At 36.3% G+C, this 26,599-nt stretch overlaps 1 protein-coding gene across 1 annotated transcript; it reads right to left on the bottom strand.

Annotated features, from left to right (window-relative positions):
- On the bottom strand, positions 1-26,599 carry LOC127520495 (ras-related protein Rab-3C-like). The gene is made up of 5 exons (XM_051908647.1): positions 26,435-26,599; positions 24,999-25,208; positions 12,170-12,288; positions 7,523-7,647; positions 1-5,352 (listed from the first exon to the last, which is right to left on the bottom strand). Exons 1-5 carry the CDS (start codon positions 26,456-26,458, stop codon positions 5,159-5,161), a joined length of 672 nt encoding a protein of 223 aa, XP_051764607.1. The 5' UTR covers positions 26,459-26,599; the 3' UTR covers positions 1-5,158.

The raw sequence follows: 26,599 nt of genomic DNA, 5'->3' as shown, positions 1-26,599 counted from the left end.
TATCAACACAATAGGAATATTTATTGATATTTTCAACAGTAATCGACACACGTTTGTCATACACACTCCACACATACAGAATAACCAGCTCTAGAGTGATTCCTTCAGCTAAAATATTAGAAATCACTGCGGATATATCACAAGTTAGGTCCAACAGATTTTTTTTTCCACACAAACCAGCTTTTTTAAATAAAATATTTAAAATAAAACCACAAAATTTAAAATAAAACCGCATTTCGTGGACAATACAGTAGTACTAATATAAAAATCTTTATATTAGTATTTACACGTGTAGCTTACCGCCACAGATGATTGAAGAAAATTAAAATAAACATAATTATGTTCCTACACGAGTTCCTACATGAAATCTGTAGTGTTAATGACACAATTATGACAATAAATCATTCAAACAAAGAGGTTTACTTTTCTAAACATAAAGTACCATGTTTTTTTGGACATGTAGCATGGTAGAATCAACAGGTATCATTACCATCTGATACTGAACTATAGTACAAGTACTTTTTTCTATAGCCTATATTTAGATGTTTTTCACTCCTTTTTTTGAGCTCATATTTAAAAAGCAGTTTTTATGCATGCTGTACACCTGAAATGCAGCTATTATAAAACTACTGAATACTCTTTTGCAGTAGAGTGATTCTTATAGCCCTATGCATGCTCTAACTGAATGAGATTTACACACAAACACAAAGAAAAACCACAGAGATGACTTGCAACAAGATACTAGTATATACACCAACACACACACACACACACACACACACACACACACACACACACACACACACACCTATATGTAACTCCACAGTATTTTGTGTTAATGTCAGCACAAAGATAGTTGAAGGTGAGGCAGAGCGATCATCCACACGTGGGTTAAGATAGTGTGCAAAATCAGCATGGCACATCGAGACGCTCTACACACACACACTCACACACACACACACACACACACACACAGTCATTCAACTATATACAAGAGATAGGGATTCGAAATATTGCACTTGCTGGCCCACTGCGCCCCACATACCGAGGGACGCATAAATGAACAAATAAATAAGATTATACAGATACAGGTATCTAAATAGAGATGTCATACAGTTTCATGCAGGGACGATGCTAAACGTGGCTTGTGCTGGGGAAACAAAGTACTGATTTTCTATATTCTGAGGACACATCAATGGACTATTAGCAATATAAGTACCGGCGAATTCAGTCTACAGTACACCTGTGACCATGATATGTTTTAAATAATGCCGGATATATGGTCGGCCTAACGTTATAGAGGCTTCTTTATGTACTACACTCACAAGACCACACATATAAACAGACCACACCATGTAGTTTTATCATTTAAGGGCTAGTTTACCGTAATTCTACCTAGATTATTATACATCACAATGGAAGTCGGACAATCTCTAGGGATGAGAAACAAATAGATCGATGAATCGCATGAAACCTGTCAGGAACGTGTGCAGGTCATATTTCAGCCCAAAATGAAATAAAAAAGAAAGATAAGAAATTATATTTTATATAGAGAGAATGAAGCCCATTTTTAAGACCAATAGGGTCTTTTGTTGTTGTTGTGCATTTTATATTAATGATAATTTAGTGTGTTTTTGTCCCAAATTCTCATTACAATAATGCAAATAAAATCTTTATATTAGTATTTACTTTTTAAGTATTTAAACATCATGAAAATCTGTTTTAATATTATAAGTTGTGTTGATTTGAGAAAAAAAAAAAAAAAATATATATATATATATATATATTGATTTTTTCCCCCGATGTGTTATTGGGTAATTTTTTTAATTAAAAGGAATTAAATAATTAAAAGATTAAAAGGGATTTAAGGGAATAAGAACGGTCAAAGTTCCAGGTCTATTGTAGTTATTAAGTAATCAATTTATTAAAAAAAAATAAATAAATATATATATATATATATTCACTCTTATTTGTATATCTAATATATCAAAAACGCAAAACATCACATGAATATTACTAATCAAATAATAGCATGTTTTCAATTCAAAACAGCGAAATTTCATAAATATTTTGAGTAGTTACTGGATATTACTGTCCAATCATAAAACAATATCGTCAAATATTAAAAGTTTAGCTACATGCCACATACTCTTTCACTGCTAAAACGAAACCCACATTAGTCTTCTGTGAATGGTAAGCCCCGCCTTCTTTGATTTGATTGGCCAGCTCACTCATTCTGACAGTGCTGTTAGACAGACCAGCCTAAAAATGTAACTTTTAAAACTTGTTTTGTCATCCTAACGACAAACAGAGCGGTGCGTAATGGAGTACAGCAGAGCAGCATCAATAATATCACATATTAGGGGGGACAATTTGGCCATTTCTAATTATTGGGGGGGACTTGTCCCCCTCAATGTTTATGGTGGTTATGATATATATATATTTATATATACACTGATTGGGCATAACATTACGACCACCTTCCTAATATTGTGTTGGTCTTCCTTTTGCTGCCAAACAGCCCTGACCCGTCGAGGCATGGACTCCACTAGACCCCTGAAGGTGTGCTGTGGTATCTGCACCAAGATGTTAGCAGCAGATCCTTTAAGTCCTGTAAGTTGCGAGGTGGAGCCTCCATGGATCGGACTTGTTTGTTCAGCACATCCCACAGATGCTCCATTGGATTGAGATCTGGGGAATTTGGAGGCCAAGTCAACACCTCAACCTCGTTGTTGTGCTCCTCAAACCATTCCTGAACCATTTTTGCTTTGTGGCAGGGCGCATTATCCTGCTGAAAGAGGCCACAGCCACCAGGGAATACATGGTCTGCAATAATGCTTAGGTAGGAGGTACGTTTCCCAGCAGAACATTGCCCAAAGAATCACACTGCCTCCGCCAGCTTGCCTTCTTCCCACAGTGCATCCTGGTGCCATGTGTTCCCCAGTTCTGATGCTCACGTGCCCACTGTTGGCGCTTTCGGTGGTGGACAGGGGTCAGCATGGGCACCCTGACTGGTCAGCGGCTATACAGCTCCATACACAACAAACTGTGATGCACTGTGTATTCTGACACCTTTCTATCAGAACCAGCATTGACTTCATGAGCAATTTTGAACTACAGCAACTCGTCTGTTGGACCGGACCACACGGGCCAGCCATCGAAGAGCCTTGTCCGCCCATGACCCTGTCGCTGGTTCACCACTGTTCCTTCCTTGGACCACTTTTGATAGATACTGACCGATAATCAGTGTTATTCACATCACCTGTCAGTGCTCATAATGTTATGCCTGATCGGTTTATAGATAGATAAATAGTACTGTAAAAAAAATGTGAAAATGTTTCATTTTGAGGTGAAATATTATCTGAATATTGTCAGATTTCCAGACGTTCACCCTAGAACTGCTCTTCCTTACAGTATTTCTGACTCAAACATTTAAAAAATTTCCATCCACGGCCAAAGTCATGTAAGGTTTGTCGGATAAAATATTGATACACTTCTGAAAATAGCTGCCCGACACATTCCCTTGGCTATTACTGCATCATTTTACAAGACGAGCTCCAGCGAGCTTCGACCCGACTCAGATTCCTTATAACATCTAAAATCACTGAATCCTCTCCGGCCGTGAGCGTAACACAAGATAAGAGCAGGGACAGCAAATCACGTCCTCCACAAAGTAGCTTTTTAGCCAGCAGAGAAAAACAACCGACAACAGCAATAAAACAGAAAATAGAAATGGAGAAAAAAAGGGTTTGGGGGGAAAAAACACAAACTCCACTTCATCTAGAAGAACGTTTCTTTTTCAGACACACTCAGCTCATCTTTTTCTCACTGTAAAGTCTGTTTGCTTTGAATAAATAGATAAATAAATATCTCATATCTTCATCAAGTCAGCGTGAATTCATTTACAATGATCAAATTAAATGCGTAGAACAATTTAATGCACTTTTTTTTTCCCTGTATTGAACAGCTACTTGAATCCACAACATTATATTCATCTGACTGAGGTATATACAAACCTATGTACACTAGATATATCATGTATTCATATAGGTGACTTTAATATTCTTTAATAATCTACAGCGTACACACACACACACACACACACACACTGCAGTTATGCAGCTGATATCACTGCCGCCGCAAGATGGGAAATTTTGACTAGTTTAATATGAGATGAATTCCTGATCTACAAAAACAGGGAGTTGCGTGTGTGTGTGTGCTTTAGGTCCCTTCCTTTGAGCGCCTGACCCTCTGCTAAGCCCCGCCTTTAAAAAAAATTCTGACCAATCACACCTTTCCAACTGTTGCCAGGCAAGCTGTAGCTGTGTTCTATGGAAGTCCTGTGTGATAATGTAATTATATTAAAATGTTTGGAAATTTAAAATGTGTAAATTTAGAATCAACTCGTCAAATTTATTTATATAGCACTTTTCACAATATACATCGTTTCAAAGCAGCTTGATAAAAAATCATGTTGTTAATAATTACAATATCTTCCTAATTATCTAAATCTCTGGCAAAAAAAAAAAAAATCCAGTTTCTTTCCGTTCACGTTAGAAAGAGGCGCGGAGCTTAGCGAAATGCGATAAACATGCTTGTGGGCGAGGTCTTGACTAACAGTGCTGTAAAGGCCGTTAAGACTTTGATTGACAGTAAAGAAAGCAGTGTGTCAGAATGAACTAGGCACCGTATAGACAGACGTGACTCTAGTGCAGAGGTGCTGGAACAAAACAGGCTAAAGGAGCGTTCAAAGTACACTACATGTTCGCTTGGTCTGTATTCACGTGCATCAGACATTTTAAAAAAGACTCCTGCAAGAAAGTGTCCTGTGTGAACGCCCTCTAGTGGCGCAACAGAACCACCTATACTGAAAACCGATGACCAAAGAAATCATTTTTTCAGTCTATTAATATCTATCCTGGTTTCTAAAACACTGAAAAGTTGCTTGCCATTGCTTGAGACAGCTCTGTTCCCATTGGGTGTAGTTGTATATGGGTCACATGACTCCTGGCATGCACCAATCAGATTCAGGTTGTTCCAGCACCTGCATTCTATGACATTAAAGGATATATGCATCCATCTAAAGGGTGTCACACACACACACACACACACACACACACACACACACACACACTTATGCTACCATGTAGACTGAGCACTAACAGGCACAGTTAGGCTGCTGTAGTGGAGGAGGGTTGTCCGTTAACCGGGCCGTTCCCTGGGCTCCGGTGGTAACGGCGGGGTCAGTCTCTATACTCTCCGACATCTTGTCGCAGATTATGTCCACCAGACGCTCAAAGGTCTGCTTCACGTTGATGTTGTCCTTGGCGCTCGTCTCGAAAAACTCAAAACCTGTTAGAAAGAAATGACACCAAACCACAGTTTAGATCCGTTACAAACCTAACTGGACAGCATTTTTAGGTGTGTAGCAAAATTATATTCTATATATAAATAAATATTACAGTTCTACAGGTATTGAGGATGCATTTCAACAAGCTTGGTGAAAAAATAAATCCAAGATGGAAGAATAAACAATGTATCGGCTACCATATCGGTATCGGCCGATATATGTTGATTTATTTATCGTTTTCGGTCCGATAAGAGAATTTGGCCGATATATTAAAGCCGATAAATAATGGATTACTTCCTTCAGCTGAGACACTTCAGATGTGCACTGTTCACCATGATGGTTTTAAATTGCTTGAAATATGATTGAAATCACTTCAAAAAGGAAAATACATTTAAGGTGCAACATGTGCTACATAATATTATAATGAGAACATTATAATTGTGTGCTTGGGACATGGCTTTTAATGGTGAGACTTTTGTTTTTGTAATGAGGCTCTCAAAAATTATATAAAATTTTGGATTTAGATTTATCGGCTAATATATTGGTTATCGGCTTTCAAACATAAATGATTATCGGTTATCGGCATTGGTCGATATATGTTGATTTTAAATATAAAATCATTTAGATTTTGGATTTAGATTTATCGGCCAATATATCGGATATCAGGCTTTCAAATATAAATAATTATCGGTTATCTGTATCGGCCGATATATGTTGATTTGGGACATGGCTTTTAATGGTGAGACAGACTTTTGTTTTTATAATCAGGCTCTCAAAAATTATATAAAATTTTGGATTTAGATTTATCGGCCAATATATCGGTTATCGGCTTTCAAATATAAATAATTATCGGTTATCGGTATCGGCCAACATTTTCATATCATTGCATTCCTAATAAACAATTTTGATTATTTAAATGTAACTATTATATCTATTCAATATATTTATTATATATACTAATATAAATAGTTAATATAAATATTGATATAAATAGTACAAATAGAAATCCCAGAATGCATTTCAACAAGCTTAAGTGAAAAAATAAATCCAAGATGGCAGAAAAAATGTATTATTATATAACTATAAATATTATTGATATATTTATTAAATGCATAAATAGTTAATATAAATTATATTATAATAAATACATAAATAAATACACATAAGTAATAATATAAATATGAATATAAATAGTACAATACTGCTTATTAATAATATATTAAATTATTTTTAATGTAGCATTTTAATAAATATATTTAATATATAGAAATGTATTTGATAAATATATTAATAATTTAATTAGTAATTAATAATATTTATTTATCATAATTAATAATAATAGTTAATTATTATATATTTAAAATTAAAATGTGTTTTTTATTTTTATTAGAGTATTGCATTTTTAGTAACATGTAACCATCAATCTCTATTCAATTGTATTTCACGTCTCTTGTGCACTTTACACGAGGAGCTCCATTTTTGCACAAAGTTGCTGACTATGTAGAGCATCTTAATTCCGTGACTTATGAGGTTCTATATGGATGTTGCCTTAGAAGTAAATTGCCTATGTAGGCAGAATGTGTGCTCTATTACAAATTGTGAGATGTAATTAATTTGACGGTCTGAAAGCGACAAGGGTATGTCCTCTCTCACACCACACATGCAGTAAGTGTGTCTATTTTCAACCGTTCAGCGTTAGTCTGAGCCGTCTGCACATTCTGGTGTCATCCAATTATATGCGTTTAATTATCGCCTGAGTTCAAAGCTGCAATTCCCTCCATATGCTCTAATTTATGCACAGTGAACATATGCTAATATGTGAGCCGTCTAAGGTATATATTCTATTACAGTGCTTATATAGGAGCAAAAATGGTGCATTTTATGCATGGTGAGATTAATTTCAAGTCTGGTTCATTTTGGAGTCAAACATGTAAATGTTACAGATAGCTGAAATGTTTTGTCTCAAATGGCGCACTATACACTATGTACATATGAACTATGTACTCAACTGTTTTATTTAATGTCCACTGCAAAATCTGGGTCTAAGCAAAACTAGTTAAGAAGTAAGTTGTTCTGACTCACCTGACTGGCTCCACAAGTCCAGAAGTTTCTAATGAGTCCCTGGAGGAATCAAACTCAGTTTGGGGATGAGGTCAGGAGGAGTGAACTTACCCAACTGCTCTGCCAGCATTCTCCCATTTTCCACAGACACCACTCTCTCCTCTTCCATGTCACACTTATTTCCCGCCAGGATGACCTGTGCATTGTCCCAGGAGTACGTCTTTATCTGGGTTGACCTAGATAAAAAAAACCAAGTATGTTACGACTCACTCTCACAATGCAATTATGCCCCACATACTTTACATACAAACATCGCTCATGGATTATTTCCACACTTTGTGATGCATTGCTGTACTGTATAAGCAGGGCTCCATCTGCAAACATACACTGTTAAAAATGTTTGTGTGTAATTACAGGTCAATAATTGCATTACTTTCAATCTACAGTATTTTACTGGCAATTTTAGTCAAGTTTTTACAATTGTACTGTGAAAAAGCTTGCTTTTACTGTCTGTGAGTTTACAGTATTAGAAAACACTATTGTAAAAAGGACTGTAAACAAACAATATTATACTGTATTTCTATAGTGCCTATGTACATACAGAAAAAGATTAGGGCCAAGCAATAATAAAAAAATAAAACCGGGATTAAAGTCATTATAATGTGAGATTAAAATTTCGAGAAAAAAAGTTGAAATACAATGTTGAAAATAAACTAAATAAGCTAAACTAAATTTCAAGGAAAGTGTCATTGTGTTTCGAGAAAAAATTCAAAACAAAATGTCGAGAATAAACTTTTATTTGAGAATAAAGTTGTTGTTTTGAGAAAAAAACGTGTTAAATTTCTAGTCTCTGTCATGTCCTCTATCAGTCTGCAATGAATATGACACTGATCGAATGCGTTTATTCTCGACATTTTATTTCGACTTTTTTTCTTGAAATGTAACGAGTTTTTTCTTGAAACACGACTTTTTCTCAAAATGTAATGAGTTTATTAATGACATTTTATTTCGACTTTTTTCTCGAAATGTAACGAGTTTTTTCTTGAAACACGACTTTTTCTCAAAATGTAATGAGTTTTTTGTCAACATTTTATTTCAACTTTTTTTCTCTAAATTTAACGAGTTTTTTCTCGAAACACGACTTTTTCTCAAAATGTAACAAGTTTTTTTTTTTCTCGAAACACGACTTTTTCTCAAAATGTAATGAGTTTTTTGTCGACATTTTATTTCGACTTTTTTTTCTCGAAATGTAACAAGTTTTGTCGACATTTTATTTTGACTTTTTTTCTCGAAACACGACTTTTTCTCAAAATGTAACGAGTTTTTTGTCAACATTTTATTTAGACTTTTTTTCTCGAAACACGACTTTTTCTCAAAATGTAACGAGTTTTTTGTCAACATTTTATTTAGACTTTTTTTCTCTAAATTTAATGAGTTTTTTCTCGAAACATGACTTTTCTCAAAATGTAATAAGTTTTTTACCGACATTTTATTTCAACTTTTATCCTAAAAATTCAATGAGGTTTTTCTCGAGAGTTTATTTCACCCAGCGGTTGGGTTAAATGTTTAACCAACCTGCTGGGTAGTTTTATTTAACTCAACTATTGTTTAAAAATGACTGTATTGCTTGCTTAAAATGAACCCAAAATATGTTGGAAATGAACATGTATTCATATGTTTAACAAATGAACATTTATTAAGTTTAATAAATAATAATAAAAATAAAAAAACATGTTGACATGTTAATAAACATTAAATTGTTTATTAATAAATGTTCACCTTTTAATTATTAGTGTTGCCTCTAGTAATTAACCTATTTTGGGTTCATTTTAAGCCAGCCATACAGTAATTTTTAAACAATAGTTGAGTCTATCCAGCATGTTGGGCAAAACAACCCAATCGCAGTGTTTGTCCATTTTCAACCCATCTTGGGTTGTTTTTAACAGAGTGTAGCATTTAATTAGTTGTCTTTGAATTATGTTATGTTTAAAATTGTCGTTTACAGTATATTTAGTATTGTACACTTGATGTGTTGTCATCTTTTGTGATTGATTTTTTATTAGATGTGATATTGTTTATGTAATGCACTTTGAGCTGCATTTTACGTATATAATGTGCTATATAAATAAAGTTTAATTATTATTACTACTACTACAGTAATTTATTATAAAATAATACTCTTTAATCCTGTAAATTCCTGCAGATTTTTTTTACAGTTAAAGCTAATGTTTTATGCACGTCTCAGTTTAGGTGCCATAGCAACAGCAGACAGCTGCCTCGCTGAAGCCCACGACACATTACAGCGTTTGCTCATGTATGTCGAAGCGATACTGTTGAGACTGTAGTAAGTTGCTTCTGTGTTTCCCCAGCGTTTCCACAGACGTCTGGTTTAATTAGGTGTCAGTTCACTGACCGCAGCTGGAGTCTCTTGAGTATCGCCAGACTCAGATTCTGAGCGATAAGATAAAGTGTGACTAGTGCTTCGACTCTTTAGCTTGCAGAACTACAGGCTTCTCATCATTTGAACTATAGTCAAGCTACCCTTCTGAAAAACATCTTGACAAATTACTGACAAAAAGTAGCTTTTTAAGGAGGTGAAATCTTTGCCATTTTTACAACTACACTGTAAAAAGTGTGGTTTTATTTTAAAAGATAAAAATTGTATGGAAAAGATCAGCATCAACATAGTGACAGAATTTATTTTCTGAGTGAACTATTACTTTAGGAAGATAACATCTGCCGATGAAGCAGTATAATTGCAAATTCACCTCCGCAGCTCTGTCCTTTCAGTAAATTCAGTTCTCATTTCTGCTTAATAAAGTAATAAACCTCAGACATCAAGCCGTTGTGCGGTTGTAATGACTCAGCAGCTGACCCGGGTCGCCTTTTCTCCGCTATACTCTTTCTGTTCCAGTTCCTCAGCCTCTTATCAGGATGTTCATTAGTCTCTCGTCTCACGCTAATTAAATCAACCTCTGCTCACTGACCACAGCCAGACGCCCAGCTGAGCCGATCAATAGGACGGGATCCGTAAAGCCCTGAGCTGAGCCCTGCTGCCCTTTAACACTGAGAGAAATTTAAATGACTCTTATTAAATATTAACAAGATGGATTCCTAAAGACTCAATAATGCCACTTTTCCTCTAAGGCCTCTTTAACTGCTCACAGAGGACAGTTTAGTCAACATGAAATCAAAACAGACACGATTTACTCTCTTAATAAACATCTTAGTGTAAGCTTGCATTCATAATATCCCATCAAAATATAATAACTTACACAAAACACACACCCATACTTCAAAATAGAAAATAGTTTAATAATACAATTAATCTAAATAAAAATAATAAATATATTATTAACTAATAATATCATGACCTACTTTTCATGATCAAAACTAATCAAATCAATAATTTTCTAAATTAGTTTTCTTTTTCATTCACATTGTTGAATTTAGTTGATGTGAAACGCCGTTCGCAATCAATTTTACTTTAGTAATGTGACGTTTTTGAGTTAAAAAGGATGTTCCAAAAGAATATATTTTATCATGAATTGATTGGATGTTGAAAATATATGACATGTGGTTGAAAAATATTGACATATCAAATTATTACATTACACGACCAACATTTTGTTTTGTTTTTTGCACTGATGCACTGATTATTTATTCACAATGAGACCAGGAATGTGTATTAACAAAGTAAATAATGACATACACTATCAACAGACATGTCTGTGATTGGCTACATTGCTCAACGCTGCAAAAATGCGTTGTAAATAGAAACCTTTGACGCTCTCCAGAGCGCAAACACAGATACGCACTGTATCGTTTGCTGCATCGCCAATATGCTATTATTGAGAAGAAAACTGATCCTAGACCAGCAGTTATGAGCAGCTTTTCAACTTTTTTGTCCATTTTCAACCACTTCTGTCCTGATTTCTTCGAGGGAAGGGTAAATGTATGGGTTTTTCAGATCTTTTGATCTAATGGACAAAATAAGCTCACGCAATTTACATATGAACACGACTGGAGACTTATGGAGAGCATCAGCTTTCCTTTCTGCGCTGACAGCTGCAAGACCGGCCGAACGCTGTGAGTGTGTGTTAGAAATCAGGAATGGTGAGAGAACATTGTGCTTGGTACGGTTTTCATCTTCAAAACAAACTTGGGTCTTCAGTTGACAAAGTTTAAATGCAGTCTGGCTAGTGTTAACACATTAGGTCAGTAGGAGGAGAGTAGACGGTCTTTTCACAACACATTCGACCACATGAGCGTTTACACTACGAAAGCAATCCGGTCGAATGTGTTTTCGACTACCTCTGGAAGTGGTTGAAAGTGGACAAGCTCAAAACATTTTAGACACTGTTTACACCTGTATTTAGCGTCGTCCACTTGTGATCCGATCGACAAAAACGCATTTTAATGAGGGCCCAAGATCCACTCACTTTAAAATTTCTAGCCTCGCCACTGCTATTTTTATTTTTATGTCAAACAATGAATCACTAAAACTCTGTAAACTAGAGATATTTATGCTTCCTTCAGATCCTCCTCACTCACAGCGTTCATGTTGGTGGAACAATAACTTGCTTACAGTTCTCTTAAACACACACACACACACACACAATCTGTTATGCAGAAATACCAATTCAAATACTGCAAAAGCAGCTCTGCATGATCACTGTATGGCCGTGAGATAGCAAACGTTGGCATCACGTCCAGTGATTTTGGCTCCGATCTCAAAGATCAGCAGAGGTGACTCACCAGTCCTGGACGGCTCCAAACGACTCCTCGTTGGTGATGTCATACATGAGGATGAAGCCCATGGCTCCACGATAGTACGCCGTGGTGATGGTGCGGTATCTCTCCTGCCCGGCAGTATCCTTAAAAATACACACAAAACAGCCTTGTTAGTTCAGACACTCATTTGAATTTGACTCTTAAACACTTTTTTAAAACCCAAAATACCATAGTAACTAGAGATGCACCGAAGTATTGACCAATAATCGGTATCAGCCGATAAAAGCTATTATTTTCACTATCGTTTAAAAGCAGCCGATGATCAGGGCGGATTATATCCTGTCAATCAAAAAGGTACGGACAAACGTGTCAAACTCATACAGTGTGTGAAGAAAATCTCTCTTCTATTGTGTTTAAAGGGGACCTATAATGCCAGTAAAGTCTCTGTATTTGAGCCTCTGTATTTCATATAATTTAAATAATATTCATATGATATTTCAGAAGGCTTGATGAATGAGAGCAGGAAGTCATTTAACATTTTATTCCAGATTGTTCCCAAATTTAGCAGGGAAAAGTGGAGACATGCCAGGGGTTACCATGGCAATCGAGCAGTACGGCAGGAAGTAGCGCTGGTTGGGTGGGTGGATGTAATACAGCAAATTATGGACCTTAAAGTGTCATATTTTACACTTTTGTGGCATGTAATTTCTCCCAGTTGACCAGTTATAATGTTAGTAAAGGATTCTTGCATCAAAAACATCAACATCACTTTCTCTCTCACCTTTGCTATGATTATTTTGGTGATTGTTAATCAAGTTGCTGAATACTGAATGGCTGTTGATGTGTAAATGTGGGCGGTCATATGTTAATGAGCTCATAATGGGCTCAGTTTCAACCCCGAGTACAACAAGGAAAGGAAAATCCTGTTCTGACACAAATTAATGCAGTGATATATTTTAAAATAATTTTTAAAAGCTTTTTGATAACTGCTTTGTAACAAAACGTCACATAAAAAGCTTAAAAAATATTTACACAAAAATAAACCACATTAAATATGTTTTACTGAAATGTCGTTTATATACGTGTGCGATACTATTATAGTTGTTATTCATTAACAGTTTAAATTTGTTTTTATATTTTCCATTTTAATTTGTTAAAGTTAATTAGTACAGTTTTGTGCCATTTATATTATTTATTTAAATATGGCTATCTACTTTTTATTAATTTTTATTAAAATAAAAATTGTATTAGTTTAATTTTTAGTTATTTTAGTGCATCATGTATGAAAATGCGAAACGTTTTCCTGGCAACTAGCTGAAATAAAACAATATTCTATTTTATTTTAAGTAACAAAATGTTTTTTTATGTTTTTAGTTTTAGTTAACTATAATAACCCTGATAATATACCACAAAGGTGCTTTAAAGTCAACTTAGGGTACGTTTACAAGACAGCGATGTACTAAAAATGGAAAAACGTTGTCAAAACGATCACACCGATCCACAAAAATTTCTAAAAACGCTGTATTCTGCTGCCAGGCCAGTAGTTGGCGATGTCACTTTGTAAAAAAACACTATGCGCCTATAGACTGAACACGTAAAATGCATGTGCATGACGTCACCATTTTCACAAATTCGCATTTTTACCAATAATGGTATCGTTCTCAAAAACTTGCACTCTGAAATCCGTTTTCAAAAGCTTGCATTTTCAGGCCCCCAAAACGCAGTGGTCATCTAAATGAACAGTCAAAACGCATAAAAAGTTTTTCATTTTTAGTTGAAAATGGTGTCATGTAAACGGGCTTTTAAAACGGGCTTTTATTTCTACAATGTGACGAATGCACTGAAGATGTTGAAAAGAAAACAAGAAAAGCCATTTCAAATGTGGAGCATGTTATTTTGTTCTGGTCACAGATTACAAAGACCAACATTTTCATCTTTAGATTAATATGAAATAGAGCCACATGATTAATCGTTAAAAGATTGCGATCTTATTCCTAAATGACAATGATTCAGCTTTTGTTTATTAAACCTTTGACTGAATCATACCAGAACATTCTAAGCCAGAGAGAGCTGTTGTCATGTATAGGTATTAAACAGCTACACAAACAACCACACATTATTGTTATTTCTGTCTTACAATAATTCAAATGATCACAGAAGTGCTGGGATAAAAGTTTATAGTTTGGATATAAACACTGATGTCTTCAGTAGTGCTCAAAACAAAGCAAATCACCTTATGAAAGTAACTTGATGCTTCAAATAATGATTGTATCAATTACATCATTACACCAGTAGGTGGCGACAAGTGACTGTTAAAAATGTATTTGTCATTGAATCGTTCATTTAAGAGATTCGTTTAAAAACGCTGATTCATCCAGCAATGAAACAAGTGAAGTATTTACGAGTGAGTCATTGAATCATTCACTCAAATGATGATTTTAAAATATTCATTCTAATAAATTAAGCAGACTGCAGCAAGTAATATTTTGTCAGAACCACCACTAATTTACGTGTTGTTTTGTTTAGTTGTCTGTTCAGAATCCTGATCTCTATGTGAAACAAAAAATTCGTGATTCTCAATTTATCCAGAATCGTGCAGCTCTAATGTACATTGATGAATCATTCACAGAAAGATCAAGATGATGTATTATGTCAGTACATCAGGTCAATTTTGACTTCATGTTGACTTTAACTGGTCTTCCCATGTGCCACTAACGCTGCCCTCTAGTGTGAAGTGGACCATGACAAACTGGCAAATCCTGCTCCGCCTGCAGAGTGTGTGCTCTTATCTGCCACAGACAGATCCAATGAGCAACCACACACCTTATTCACTCAAACACACACACACAAACAATACAAAAGAGAAGCATACACACACACACAGAGTGGCTAAAATATAAAGCATCAGGCTCCATTAGGAGGCTTTATGATGATCTAGAACCGCAAGCAATTATAAAATGGGCTCTGAGCGTCTCTTTATGGCTCTGTGAAAGGCTTCTGTTTGGACACACACAGACTGAAGTGGAGGCTCTAATTACCACAAACAGAGCCTCTGATAAGAGCAAACAACATGCGGTCGCTCCCTTAGCAGGTGCTGGTCAATCTCGTCCACGACCCCTCGAGAGAGAGCAAAATGTACCATTCACTAGGTACATATATATACATATAACTCTTTCAGTCTGCTTGAGGTTACATTAGGCCTGTCGATCAATTAAAAATGTAAACAAATTAATAAATGATACACTGATAAATCAAATTAATCACAAAAAATATTACATTATTGTGGCAGACCTGCAAATCAACAAATATACATTAGAAAAAGTAGCTTTTAAAGTCAATAAATAAATAATGACCAAATAATAAAAATGCATTAAAAATAAATAACTAAATTAAAAAATAATTTAAATAATTAATGTTAAATTGACAGCCCTACTTATATTTATTAAACTTTATTCTCTAAAAAATAAATAAAAAACTCTTATAAAAAAAACTTAATAAGTAATGATCAAATAATAAAAATATATTAAAAATTAATAAAATACATGAAAAATGTAAGTTTATAAATGAATTAATATTATATATAATTAAAAAATTAATAAATAAGCCAACATGTTAAATTGACAGCCCTATTTTTAATAGTACTTTCTTCTCTTTAAAAAATAAATAATAAATACATTTAAAAATAAATAAATTAAATAATTAATTAAATTGACAGTCCTACTTTTAATATACTTTATTTACTAAAAAAAAAAATCAGGGATGAAAAAATTTAGCTTTAGAAGTCAATTAAAAAATAATGATTGAATAATAAAAAAATACATATTTTAAAATAAATAATAAAATAACAAAATAATTAAATTTGTCCGTCCAAATTTTAATATACTGTATTCTTTAATAAATAAGGGATGAGAAAATGTAGCTTTAAAAGGAAATACAAAAAAAAACTATTATTCTAAAATAAATCATAAAATCAATAAAAAAACAAAAAAAAATAATTATTAATACTTGAAACTATTAAATCAGCATTGCAAATTAATGGCCCTACTTTTAATAGTACTTGAGAGCTATAAGATATGGGAGGCAGATGAATGATCCGTGTGAGTCACTTAAGGGATCTTATGCAAGCGGAAGAGCTTCATATCCGACACATGAAATGCTAGTGAGCGTGTGACACTAATGTGAGTCAGCGTGAGCGGCCTATGGTCTGACTGCAGACGACGTCAATGTTAAAACACTTCAGCTGCTGTAAGCGAATAAATAAAGATGACTGTGCATGCAACACCACTTCAAGACAAAACACTAACTAAAGTAATAACAACTATTTTCCTTGTTTCTGGAAACAAGGAAAACAAGCTTGCTTTAAAATCATTACATGCTGTACATTATATCCTTCATTTCACTGCCTCTAAAACACCCACCAGATGCTTCTAATAAATGTATTTGTGATGGATTCGGTTTTTACGCACAACCTTTTCAACCTCTGACTCACTGGGTCACAAACTAAAGGCTGAAATGATGTTCTCTAAATGACACAGAAGATTATGGAGTCATTACTGTTACAGACTCAGATGTGGGACTGGTGCTGTTGAAAGGTCAAGCTGTCAAAAACGCTGTGACTTATAATGGAGATGACACAAAAACATCATACACTGTGACACAGCAAGACAGATGGGGTCAAGAATTTTGTAATGTTTTTGTCTGTTCTGCTCACCAAGGCTGCATTTATTTGGCCAACTAATAAGCTAATATTGTGAGATGATATAGCAATTTAAAATAAGTGTTTTCTATGCGAATATATTGTAAAATGTAATTTATTCCTGTGATCAAAGCTGAATTTTCAGCATCATTACTCCAGTCTTCAGTGTCACATGATCCTTCAGAAATCATTCTAATATGATGATTTGCTGTGCTGCTTAATATATTTGTCAGCATTAGGGGGCGTGTCTGCTCATGATGGGGGAGGAGAGAGTGAGCCAATCAGCAGTAGGGGAGTGTCCACTCATGATGGGGGAGGAGTGAGCCAATCAGCAGTAGGGGGCGTGTCCACTTATGATAGGGGAGCAGAAAGCATGACACAAACAGCAGTAGGGGGCGTGTCCACTCATGATGGGGGAGGAGAGAGCGAGCCAATCAGCAGTAGGGGGCGTGTTCACTCATGATGGGGGAGGAGTGAGCCAATCAGCAGTAGGGGGCATGTCCACTCATGAAGGTGAAGGAGAGAGAGAGTGAGCCAATCAGCAGTAGGGGGCGTGTCCACTTATGATGGGGGAGCAGAAAGCATGACACAAACAGCAGTAGGGGGCGTGTCCACTCATGATGGGGGAGGAGAAAGAGCCAATCAGCAGTAGGGGAGTGTCCACTCATGAAGGGGAAGGAGAAAGAGTTAGCCAATCAGCAGTATGGGAGTGTCCACTCATGATGGGGGAGGAGAAAGAGCCAATCAGCAGAAGGGGAGTGTCCACTCATTAAGGGGGAGGAGAATGAGCCAATCAGCAGTAGGGGGCGTGTCCATTTATGATGGGGGAGCAGAAAGCATGAAACAAACAGCAGTAGGGAGCGTGTCCACTCATGATGGGGGAGGAGAAAGAGCCAATCAGCAGAAGGGAAGTGTCCACTCATTAAGGGGGAGGAGAAAGAGTGAGCCAATCAGCAGTAGGGGTGTGTCCACTCATGATGGGGGAGGAGAAAGAATGAGCCAATCAGCAGTAGGGGGCGTGTCCACTTATGACAGGGGAGCAGAAAGCATGACACAAACAGCAGTAGGGGGCGTGTCCACTCATGATGGGGGAGGAGAAAGAGCCAATCAGCAGTAGGGGAGTGTCCACTCATGAAGGGGAAGGAGAGACAGAGTGAGCCAATTAGCAGTAGGGGGCGTGTCCACTCATGATGGGGGAGGAGAAAGAGTGAGCCAATCAGCAGTATGGGAGTGTCCACTCATGATGGGGGAGGAGAAAGAGCCAATCAGCAGAAGGGGAGTGTCCACTCATTAAGGGGGAGGAGAATGAGCCAATCAGCAGTAGGGGGCGTGTCCATTTATGATAGGGAAGGAGAGAGAGTGAGCCAATCAGCAACAGGGGGCGTGTCCACTCATGATGGGGGAGGAGAAAGAGCCAATGAGCAGAAGGGGAGTGTCCACTCATTAAGGGGGAGGAGAAAGAATGAGCCAATCAGCAGTAGGGGGCGTGTCCACTTATGATGGGGGAGCAGAAAGCATGACACAAACAGCAGTAGGGGGTGTGTCCACTCATGATGGGGGAGGAGAAAGAGTAAGCCAATGTGCAGTATGGAAGTGTCCACTCATGATGGTGAAGGAGAGAGTGAGACAATCAGCAATAGGGGGCGTGTCCACTCATTAAGGGGGAGGAGAAAGAGTGAGCCAATCAGCAGTAGGGGAGTGTCCACTCATGATGGAGGAGGAGAAAGAATGAGCCAATCAGCAGTAGGGGGCGTGTCCACTCATGATGGGGGAGGAGAGAGAGTGAGCAAGAGGGAGATTTAAAGGAAGACTGTAGAAAGGCTGAGATGGCTGAGAGACATTACAAAAGAGAACAGGTCAGAGGAATATCACTGAAAAAAAAAGGGGGATGATCAAGCGAGAGCTTTAGAAATGCTTTCCAGTGGTAGGGAGACCTAAGCAGGAAGCCCTGAAAACAGACGCAGAGGTGGCATTATTTCTGCTCCATATGTGAGTGGTTTTCATTTCCTATATGGAACAGTGGCGGTGTCGTCATTAAGGTAATGAAGAACATGTTCGTCAATGCGTCGCCCTCATTCTGATGGGGCCGGTCCGTTCGCACGACATCCGAGAGATTCATGTGTCTGGAGACTCTCCAAATCCCATGCTGAGTTTTATTGATCTGTGACTTGAGTGGACTAACCCTTTATCCTTTCATTGGGCCAATAAATTAACGTTAGACAATGTGAGCGAGTCATTTAGGAGATGGGCTGTTACCTCCTTCCTCTGGGGCCGGCTGGGAGAAGGGATTTGATTTAGAAGGGTGAATGCTGGGAGTGAGCAAAAATACTTAAGATCAGCAGCTGAGCAAATGAGGACTGGTAAAAAAAAAAACAGCTGACACTTTCAAAGACGCTCAGCGAGTGAAGAGCAGAGAAAATCAATTCACGCTCGCACAAAGAAATTCACAGACAGCATGTCACAGCGCAAAGAGACGGAGAGCTACGCCAGGTGATGAAGATCAATCACACCTACAGTATCACTACAGTTAATGATGGCTAAAACTCATACAGTTTATACCGCAATACATCTACTGTGAGAATTAAAAAAGCATAAACGGCTTCACTGAATATAATGGAAGTAGCTTTGCTTGTGTCACTTTTGTCCAAACCAAGCGATTATGATGCTCCACATAACAGTGTATTAAACATGTTCTGATTTTTGCATGCAGTGTGAACAGAGAAATTACTTCTCACTGTAAATGTGTTTTGCCTGGTTAGGACAAAGTGTTGAAAATGCAAATTTAACTGTAAGAAAAGTTTGGTAGTTTGGTATTTCATTTCCAAATGAAGTAATGTTGTTTCTTTCAGCTGAAAGGCCTCTTGTTTTCTTTTTGTTCTTCAGATTTTTTATCAAATTTACAAAGTGAACACATTTTGCATTGCTTTTAGGACTTTTGATTTCTGAGAACATAAAAAAGCAATGAAATTAAATAGCTGTGAATGAAAGGAGACATACGCCACGGGGAAAAGAAGACACACACACATACACACACACACACACACACACACACACACGCACACACACATGAACTCGCTCACCTCCTCATTCTACCTCTACGATCTCTCCCAAGAGGCTTCGTGGTTGAACGAGTGAGTGTAAAAATAGCTCAAGATGAATAGTCATGCCATCGGTGGTGGCGTCTCCTCTGACCACAAAGCACACGGACGACGAATGTACAGATTTGGGTAGATATGAAGCATTTTAAGACTGGTAGAGCTTTAAATTCAATACGAAACGGATATTAATTACACTCTCATCACTCTCAGTCCATGACTGCAAATAAGATTACAGACATTAGACTGTAATCTAATAAGCAACTAAGTAGGTATATAAATAATAAAATACAAGACAGAAAGCAAAAATCTGCTCTATTCTTGATTGCAATCAGTGGTAATATGATATTTGACTATTTTAAGTCAGAAAATACCCATAACTTCTTGGCTAATTTATAAATTATATTAACTCTATTCATTTATATTGTGTAAAAGAATACCATAATCTAACAACAGATATATATATATATATATATATATATGACATCACAACAATTACAGGAATATTTATCCTATTGATTCAATGATACTAAACATATTTACTCAAAATTTACCTCAAAAAACATCTGAAAATGTTTATTATCTGTTGAAAAATCTGTTGGTAGATTATGAAATTGACACAATTTATATAAAGTTTAACATTATTATTATTATTATTATAATATTAATTAGTCAAGCAGACATCCGCTGACAATCTTAAAATAATGTCATATTGATATAAATACAGTATAAACTGTGAATTAAATGAACTCTGTATACTGGAGGTTGTGCATTTAAAGCAGGTTCAGAGGTGTCAAGTGATCACAGAGTGATCTTAATAATAAATGTGAGGTACGTGGGAACACTTCCTATCATGTTTCTTCTCAGAAACCCGTCATTAGTTTATTACAACATCTTCAAAACGAGCGTGAGGTGACGAGAGTCTAGTTTCTTGACACACTTCTACAACCCTCTAAAGTGAGAGCGATGGACACGATACTATTAAAATCATGCACTTGCAGTGTATATACTACTACTTTTGATCATAATGGGAGCATTTTAGCAGGAGTCATTCAGTTTCTCAACATTTAGCCCTAACAAGTTGGTTTTCACTTTTTGGCCTCATGCAGTAATTATCAGACATTTTCAGTTTGCACTAAATGCGCATTGTCACTTTAAATGGCACGTTGGGGCAAATTCAAAAGCTTTTCACTGGATTGATTGACTTGCATTCTTTAAACTCAAGATGAAGCTGCTCAGATCTATAATGCTAAATGAGCTATTCTCACGGCGCTGAATGAGACACATGATTCATAGCCGATGTGGCTGCGCTTCCTGTAACAAAAACGTTGAGCCCAGCTGTTCCTGTCCTCTACATCTGTTTAATATAATAGGGGAACGACAGGAGCTATAAGGACTCTTGAGGATGCTTTATCACATTTATTTTGCGATAAATTCATGTACTACATACTGAAATAAGCTAGGATGTGTTTTGTGAAATAATGTAGTGTGACGACACTACTGAGTCAAACGAGAACAAAACGTGTGGCTTCAATTCAGTGACTTTATTACGGTAAAAAAGTACCACAGTATTACCATGGTTTTGGGGACCACACTTAATCAACATATTTTCTTAAGACATAAGCCAAAATGTTACTTAATGTAGTTTAATATAATCAATTTTGGCTTAATTTCACTATAAACAAAAGCTATTTTAATTAGCTACACTGTGAAAATAGAATTTTCACTTTTGAAGAATGTTGTTAGCTACTGTTTAATTTAATAAATAAATAAAGACAACTTCAAAGGACCTTTTTAAAATATGCATCATGTTTTCTTTTATGTACTAAAAAAAAACAGAAAATTTAATAAAACTCACAATAATTTCTACAGTTAGTAAAGCTGGCCAGTATGAGTTTATTTGACACTCTGGTGTCAAATAAAAATACTATTTAATCAAAAATTGTGTTATTTGCTTTAAAGCGCTCCTATTATGCCATTTTAAAGGCTCCAATTTTGTTTACATGCACCCAAGGTCAAAAAACACTTTAATTTTCTCATAATATACATTGTAAAATCAGCTCTTTTCTCACAGTGTCTGAAACGGTTTAATAAAGGATTCAGTCTCTCTAAACCCCTCCTTTCCGAGAGCCTACTCTGCTCTGATTGGTCAGATGGCCCAGTCTGTTGTGGCCCACCGTTTACAGCGTGTGTTGGAAACCAAACGCCCATTAGCATATCTGAATTTTAGCTCTTCTTCAGCACTCGATACACAGTGATTTAAACATTAAAGATGGCGTCTGTTTTACCGTATCAATTTCCGCCTGAGTCTCATTCTTTAGAAATGCAACAAAGTGGATTCGCAAAGCTGAAAACAGCGTCTTCTCAACATTTTGACAACATGAACCCAAAATGTACTTTAGATAAAATTTTCTCTTGTCTCTTCACTTATCTTTTCACAGTCTTTTCAGTGTAATGCCATGGATTTCCCAGAAATCATAATGTCAGAGAGTACCATGTACAATGGTACTTCCAACAATACAAACTACAGCTAAACGGATTATTAACAAACAATATGTTCAAGCATTAAATGAGCAGATAATAAAAGCTGTGCTTGTGTAAAAATGTGATTGATCATATAATCAATGACTATGTTGATGCGAAACTCTCTGAATGTGTGATCAATCAGCGTTTGCTCTCCACACATGACGTTAAAGTAATGACATTATCTTCGAATCAATGACGTCAATGTAAATCCGTTCGGAAAACACATGCACAATTTTAAACACAGGCATTTGCTTTGGGCTACTTTCCATACAGCTGGTGTATCATCTAGATAAAATGTTCCGGTATGGAATCGGTTTTCAATCAATCTGTATTGAAGATTTAATAAGGACAAAATAAAGGCCACATACTAAGCTCAACTATATCTGGTGTCATAAAAAGGGCTGATTCACTACAGCAAAACTGAATCTCTAACTGCACATGAATGAAATGAGTTCAGTTTAAAAACATAAAAAGATTCCTGCATCTGTCTGGTTTCTGAAAGCATGCGTACCAGACGTCTAACAGAAGTACAGTGCCACTGAAAACATCATTCCACTAAGCCACTTTTATGTTTGTTCATCACCTGCCTTTGGGCATTTCATCCATTTTGAGTCACACTGACTCGTATATTTGTGCCGATCAGAATTTGCTAAATAATCTGCCTAGAACTATGATGCAAGTGGCTTTGATTTAGGTTTGGTTCTCTTGGTTGATAGGGAAATTGATTTAGAAAATGATAGGGTATGTTTACACTTGGCATGTTTTGTTTGATTAAAACGAACTCTGGTGCAATTGCTCTGTTAGTGCGGTTCATTTTAATAAGTGTGAACGCTACCATCTGAACCTTGGTGCACACCAAACAAGTGGACCGAGACCCACCTTTCCAAATGAAATATGAACCAAAGACATCTAAACTAAAAACAGGGCGTGACGTGCCGTATCCTTGCAACAGATCTTCATTTGTTTGCATTGGAGGAATTCTTGGCGCTTTTTTGACTCCTTTACACATTTTATAAGCTCTGCTTGAGTACTCAGCTGGTAAAAACACCATCATATGTACGATGAACGAGCGCATTTAGTCCGGCGCACAGCATTGTTTTGGATGCTCTGTAAGTTCTGTCATATAATATACATCATAAAAGCCATTTTTTTGTTTTGTATCTTTAGGTTCGGTGTTAAAAATGAGTGTGAATGTGAAGCGAACCAGGACTAAAGGTATCATTTTCTTTTTTGGTCCAGATCAAAAGAACCAAGAGAACCGGCTTTTATGACGTATATTTTGCGACTCAACTTACCGAACATCCAAAACAATTCTGTGTGACGGACTAAATGCGCTCGCTGTATGTGCGTACAAACTCATGAAGAGCTTATAAATGTGTAAAGGAGTCAAAAAAGCACCAGAAAAGAAACAAAGATCTGCTGCAAAGAGACAGAGTTTCCGATGTCTGCACCTAGGGGTGGGCGATTTCACGATATGGTTACTTTGTGTTATTTTATCTCATTTCTGTTATTAAAAATAAGAAAAAGTAAGCAAATTACAAACAATAGGACAAAACAATATAACAAAAATATGAATTAAACAAATTAAGTTTTTCAGGTACAATAGGTTTAATTAACATGTAGTTAGAATTAGTACAGATATGTAATAATCAAATAATCAAATGCATTGTGTCTTCACTGTATAAATTAAATATAAATGCATTCTTATTAAAGCTAAAAAAAACTGTTATTCAGTCAAGGGCAGTACGTTATCTTTTGTATGATTCACGTTAATGGCTGCTGTCACTTTAAGACCAAACGCACGGATCCAATATACCGGTTTACACCCAACTGTTTACTTTCACTTGAGACTTAACCGGCTGTGTCTACATGAATCCTCCACACGATGGGCATTTTGACATAACTGCGTGTGTCTTTGACCATTCAAGCGCAATAAGACATGAAAGAGAACTAAATTTACGATCGCATGCTGAGAGACACGGCTTTCTTTGAGCATTCTGTGCTTTTTAGGCACATCCTGTTTTTGTACGTTTAGATGTCTTTGATTCAGATTTCAGTCGAACCGCAACAGAGTTTGTTTGGAAAGGGTCTCGGTCCGCTTGTTCGGTGCGCACCAGGGTTCGGATGGCAGCGTTTATACTTATTCAGATGAACAGAGCAATCGCAGCAGAGTTCGTTTTAGTCAAACCAAATATGCCAAGTGTACGTTGGATAGTGAGTATCTTAGTTTACCAATCATATTAAATATTTTCTGGAACAATAAAGCAATGAAATGAACACCCTAGGCCATCTCACAACATGAATGTCCATGCACAATAATTTCAAAACAGTCTTTTATGCAACCAAAAACTAGTGTATTTACTTTTGAGGAGGAGGAATATCGAACATCATGTTGGTATCTGTCTAATTTGGTGGATTGCAACCCACCAGTTGGGAAGCACTGACCTGAGACAAGCCAGGCATCAATTTAACCGGCCTCATTTCAAGCTACAAGGCTAATCTAATGAAACCTGCTGTCTAATGTAGGCCAACTCACCCATATCTGCAGTTTGATTCGCTTGTCGTTCTTGTAGACGGTTTTGACTTTGAAATCGATGCCCACCGTACTCACAAATGCTGACGTGAAGGAGTCGTCAGCATACCGGAAGAGAAACGACGTCTTTCCTACACTGCTGTTGCCGATGATTAGCAGTTTGAACATGTAATCGAAGTTCTGGTCAGATCCTTCTTTCTGTGCCGCAGCCATCTGGAAAAAAACATCGAGAAAAGGCGCTTTGAACAAACAGCTGCAGAAAACGCAAACATGCACTTACAAATCTTCAACATGTATTTATTATGGAGCTCTATTTTATAATAGTTAGTGAACACCAATCAAAAAACAAATAAAGGGCAGATTTTGAAGCGTACAGAACTATGACATTTATTAACAATGAAATTTGGATTAATTAAAATGGAGTCGCTTGATGATACTGTTGTTTTATTACTTTTACAATAATATTCATTAGACTACAACAATATAAACATGAATAATGATAATATACAGTATGTTTTTTGTAATAAAACATTAAGAAATGCTATGCATTTTCCACTTAAATAAATGGATATTATGTAATTATGGAAACACCGTAAACACAGTGTGTAGGGGTCGACCGATTATCGGCCTGGCCAATATTAAGCATTTTTACATATATCGGTTCAAAATATCGGCATTATCGGTATCGGCATTAGCCCTGAAAAACACATATCGGTCGACCCCTAACCCTATGAACATTTTTAGTGTTTGGAAATATTCTAGATCCGATATTAAAGTAGAAATTATTTATTTTTTCCCCCCATCCTAAACATTATTTATTAATTTATTTTTAAATATGGTTAAAAGGGGTATTATACTGTAAAAGACAGATTTGATGTATCGTTTAAAAATCAGTAAAGAGGAAACTTGTGAAAAGTACAGCCCTAGTGAGATTATTTCTCTAAATTATACATCCAAACCAAACTAAATACAGTAAAACATATAAAAAACACATTTTATGAATTGACATCAATCAAATTTGGAGCTTGTCATTGGCTGAAAGAACCCTAGAAAGCCGTCCATCCTCAAACACCATCTCAAAAATACAGTCAAGAAGACAATCATTTAATTAAGATAATAATGAATGTACAGTGAGGAAGCGATTTAGAGATATAAAACGCTTTAGTACAGGAATATTCCCCCAACCCCCACATTACAGAGGGTTAGGGTGTGTTTCCACCAATAACCATATCCATTTTATTCACCCTTATATTCATAACGACCGATTTAATCATGTTTGGAATAAGGTTAATACATTACAACAATCAATCGTGACATATTTCGCCTTATCTTCATTTATACAATTCGGAAATGATAGGCGGAACTGTAATTATAATGAAGTAACTTAATATTATAAAGCTACGTATGGCAGTAAAAGCTTTAAAAAAGCAAGCACAGACCTGCATGGATCCGTCCTGACGCATCCTACCGAAGCCCGAAGATTTTGGCACGATAATTCAGTCGCTTCCCGGTGATGCTCGAATCACTCCGTGTCCTCTGAGCATCAGCATCAGCCGCCAGAGAGAGAACGCGCACTGACGCTCTGCTGTGCGCGCTCCCGGCCG

The sequence above is a fragment of the Ctenopharyngodon idella genome, chromosome 10 (genome assembly GCF_019924925.1).
Source record: "Ctenopharyngodon idella isolate HZGC_01 chromosome 10, HZGC01, whole genome shotgun sequence".
Taxonomy (NCBI): Eukaryota; Metazoa; Chordata; class Actinopteri; order Cypriniformes; family Xenocyprididae; genus Ctenopharyngodon; species Ctenopharyngodon idella.
Note: the sequence above shows the minus strand (reverse complement) of the source record. Positions and strands in the feature narration are given on the sequence as shown.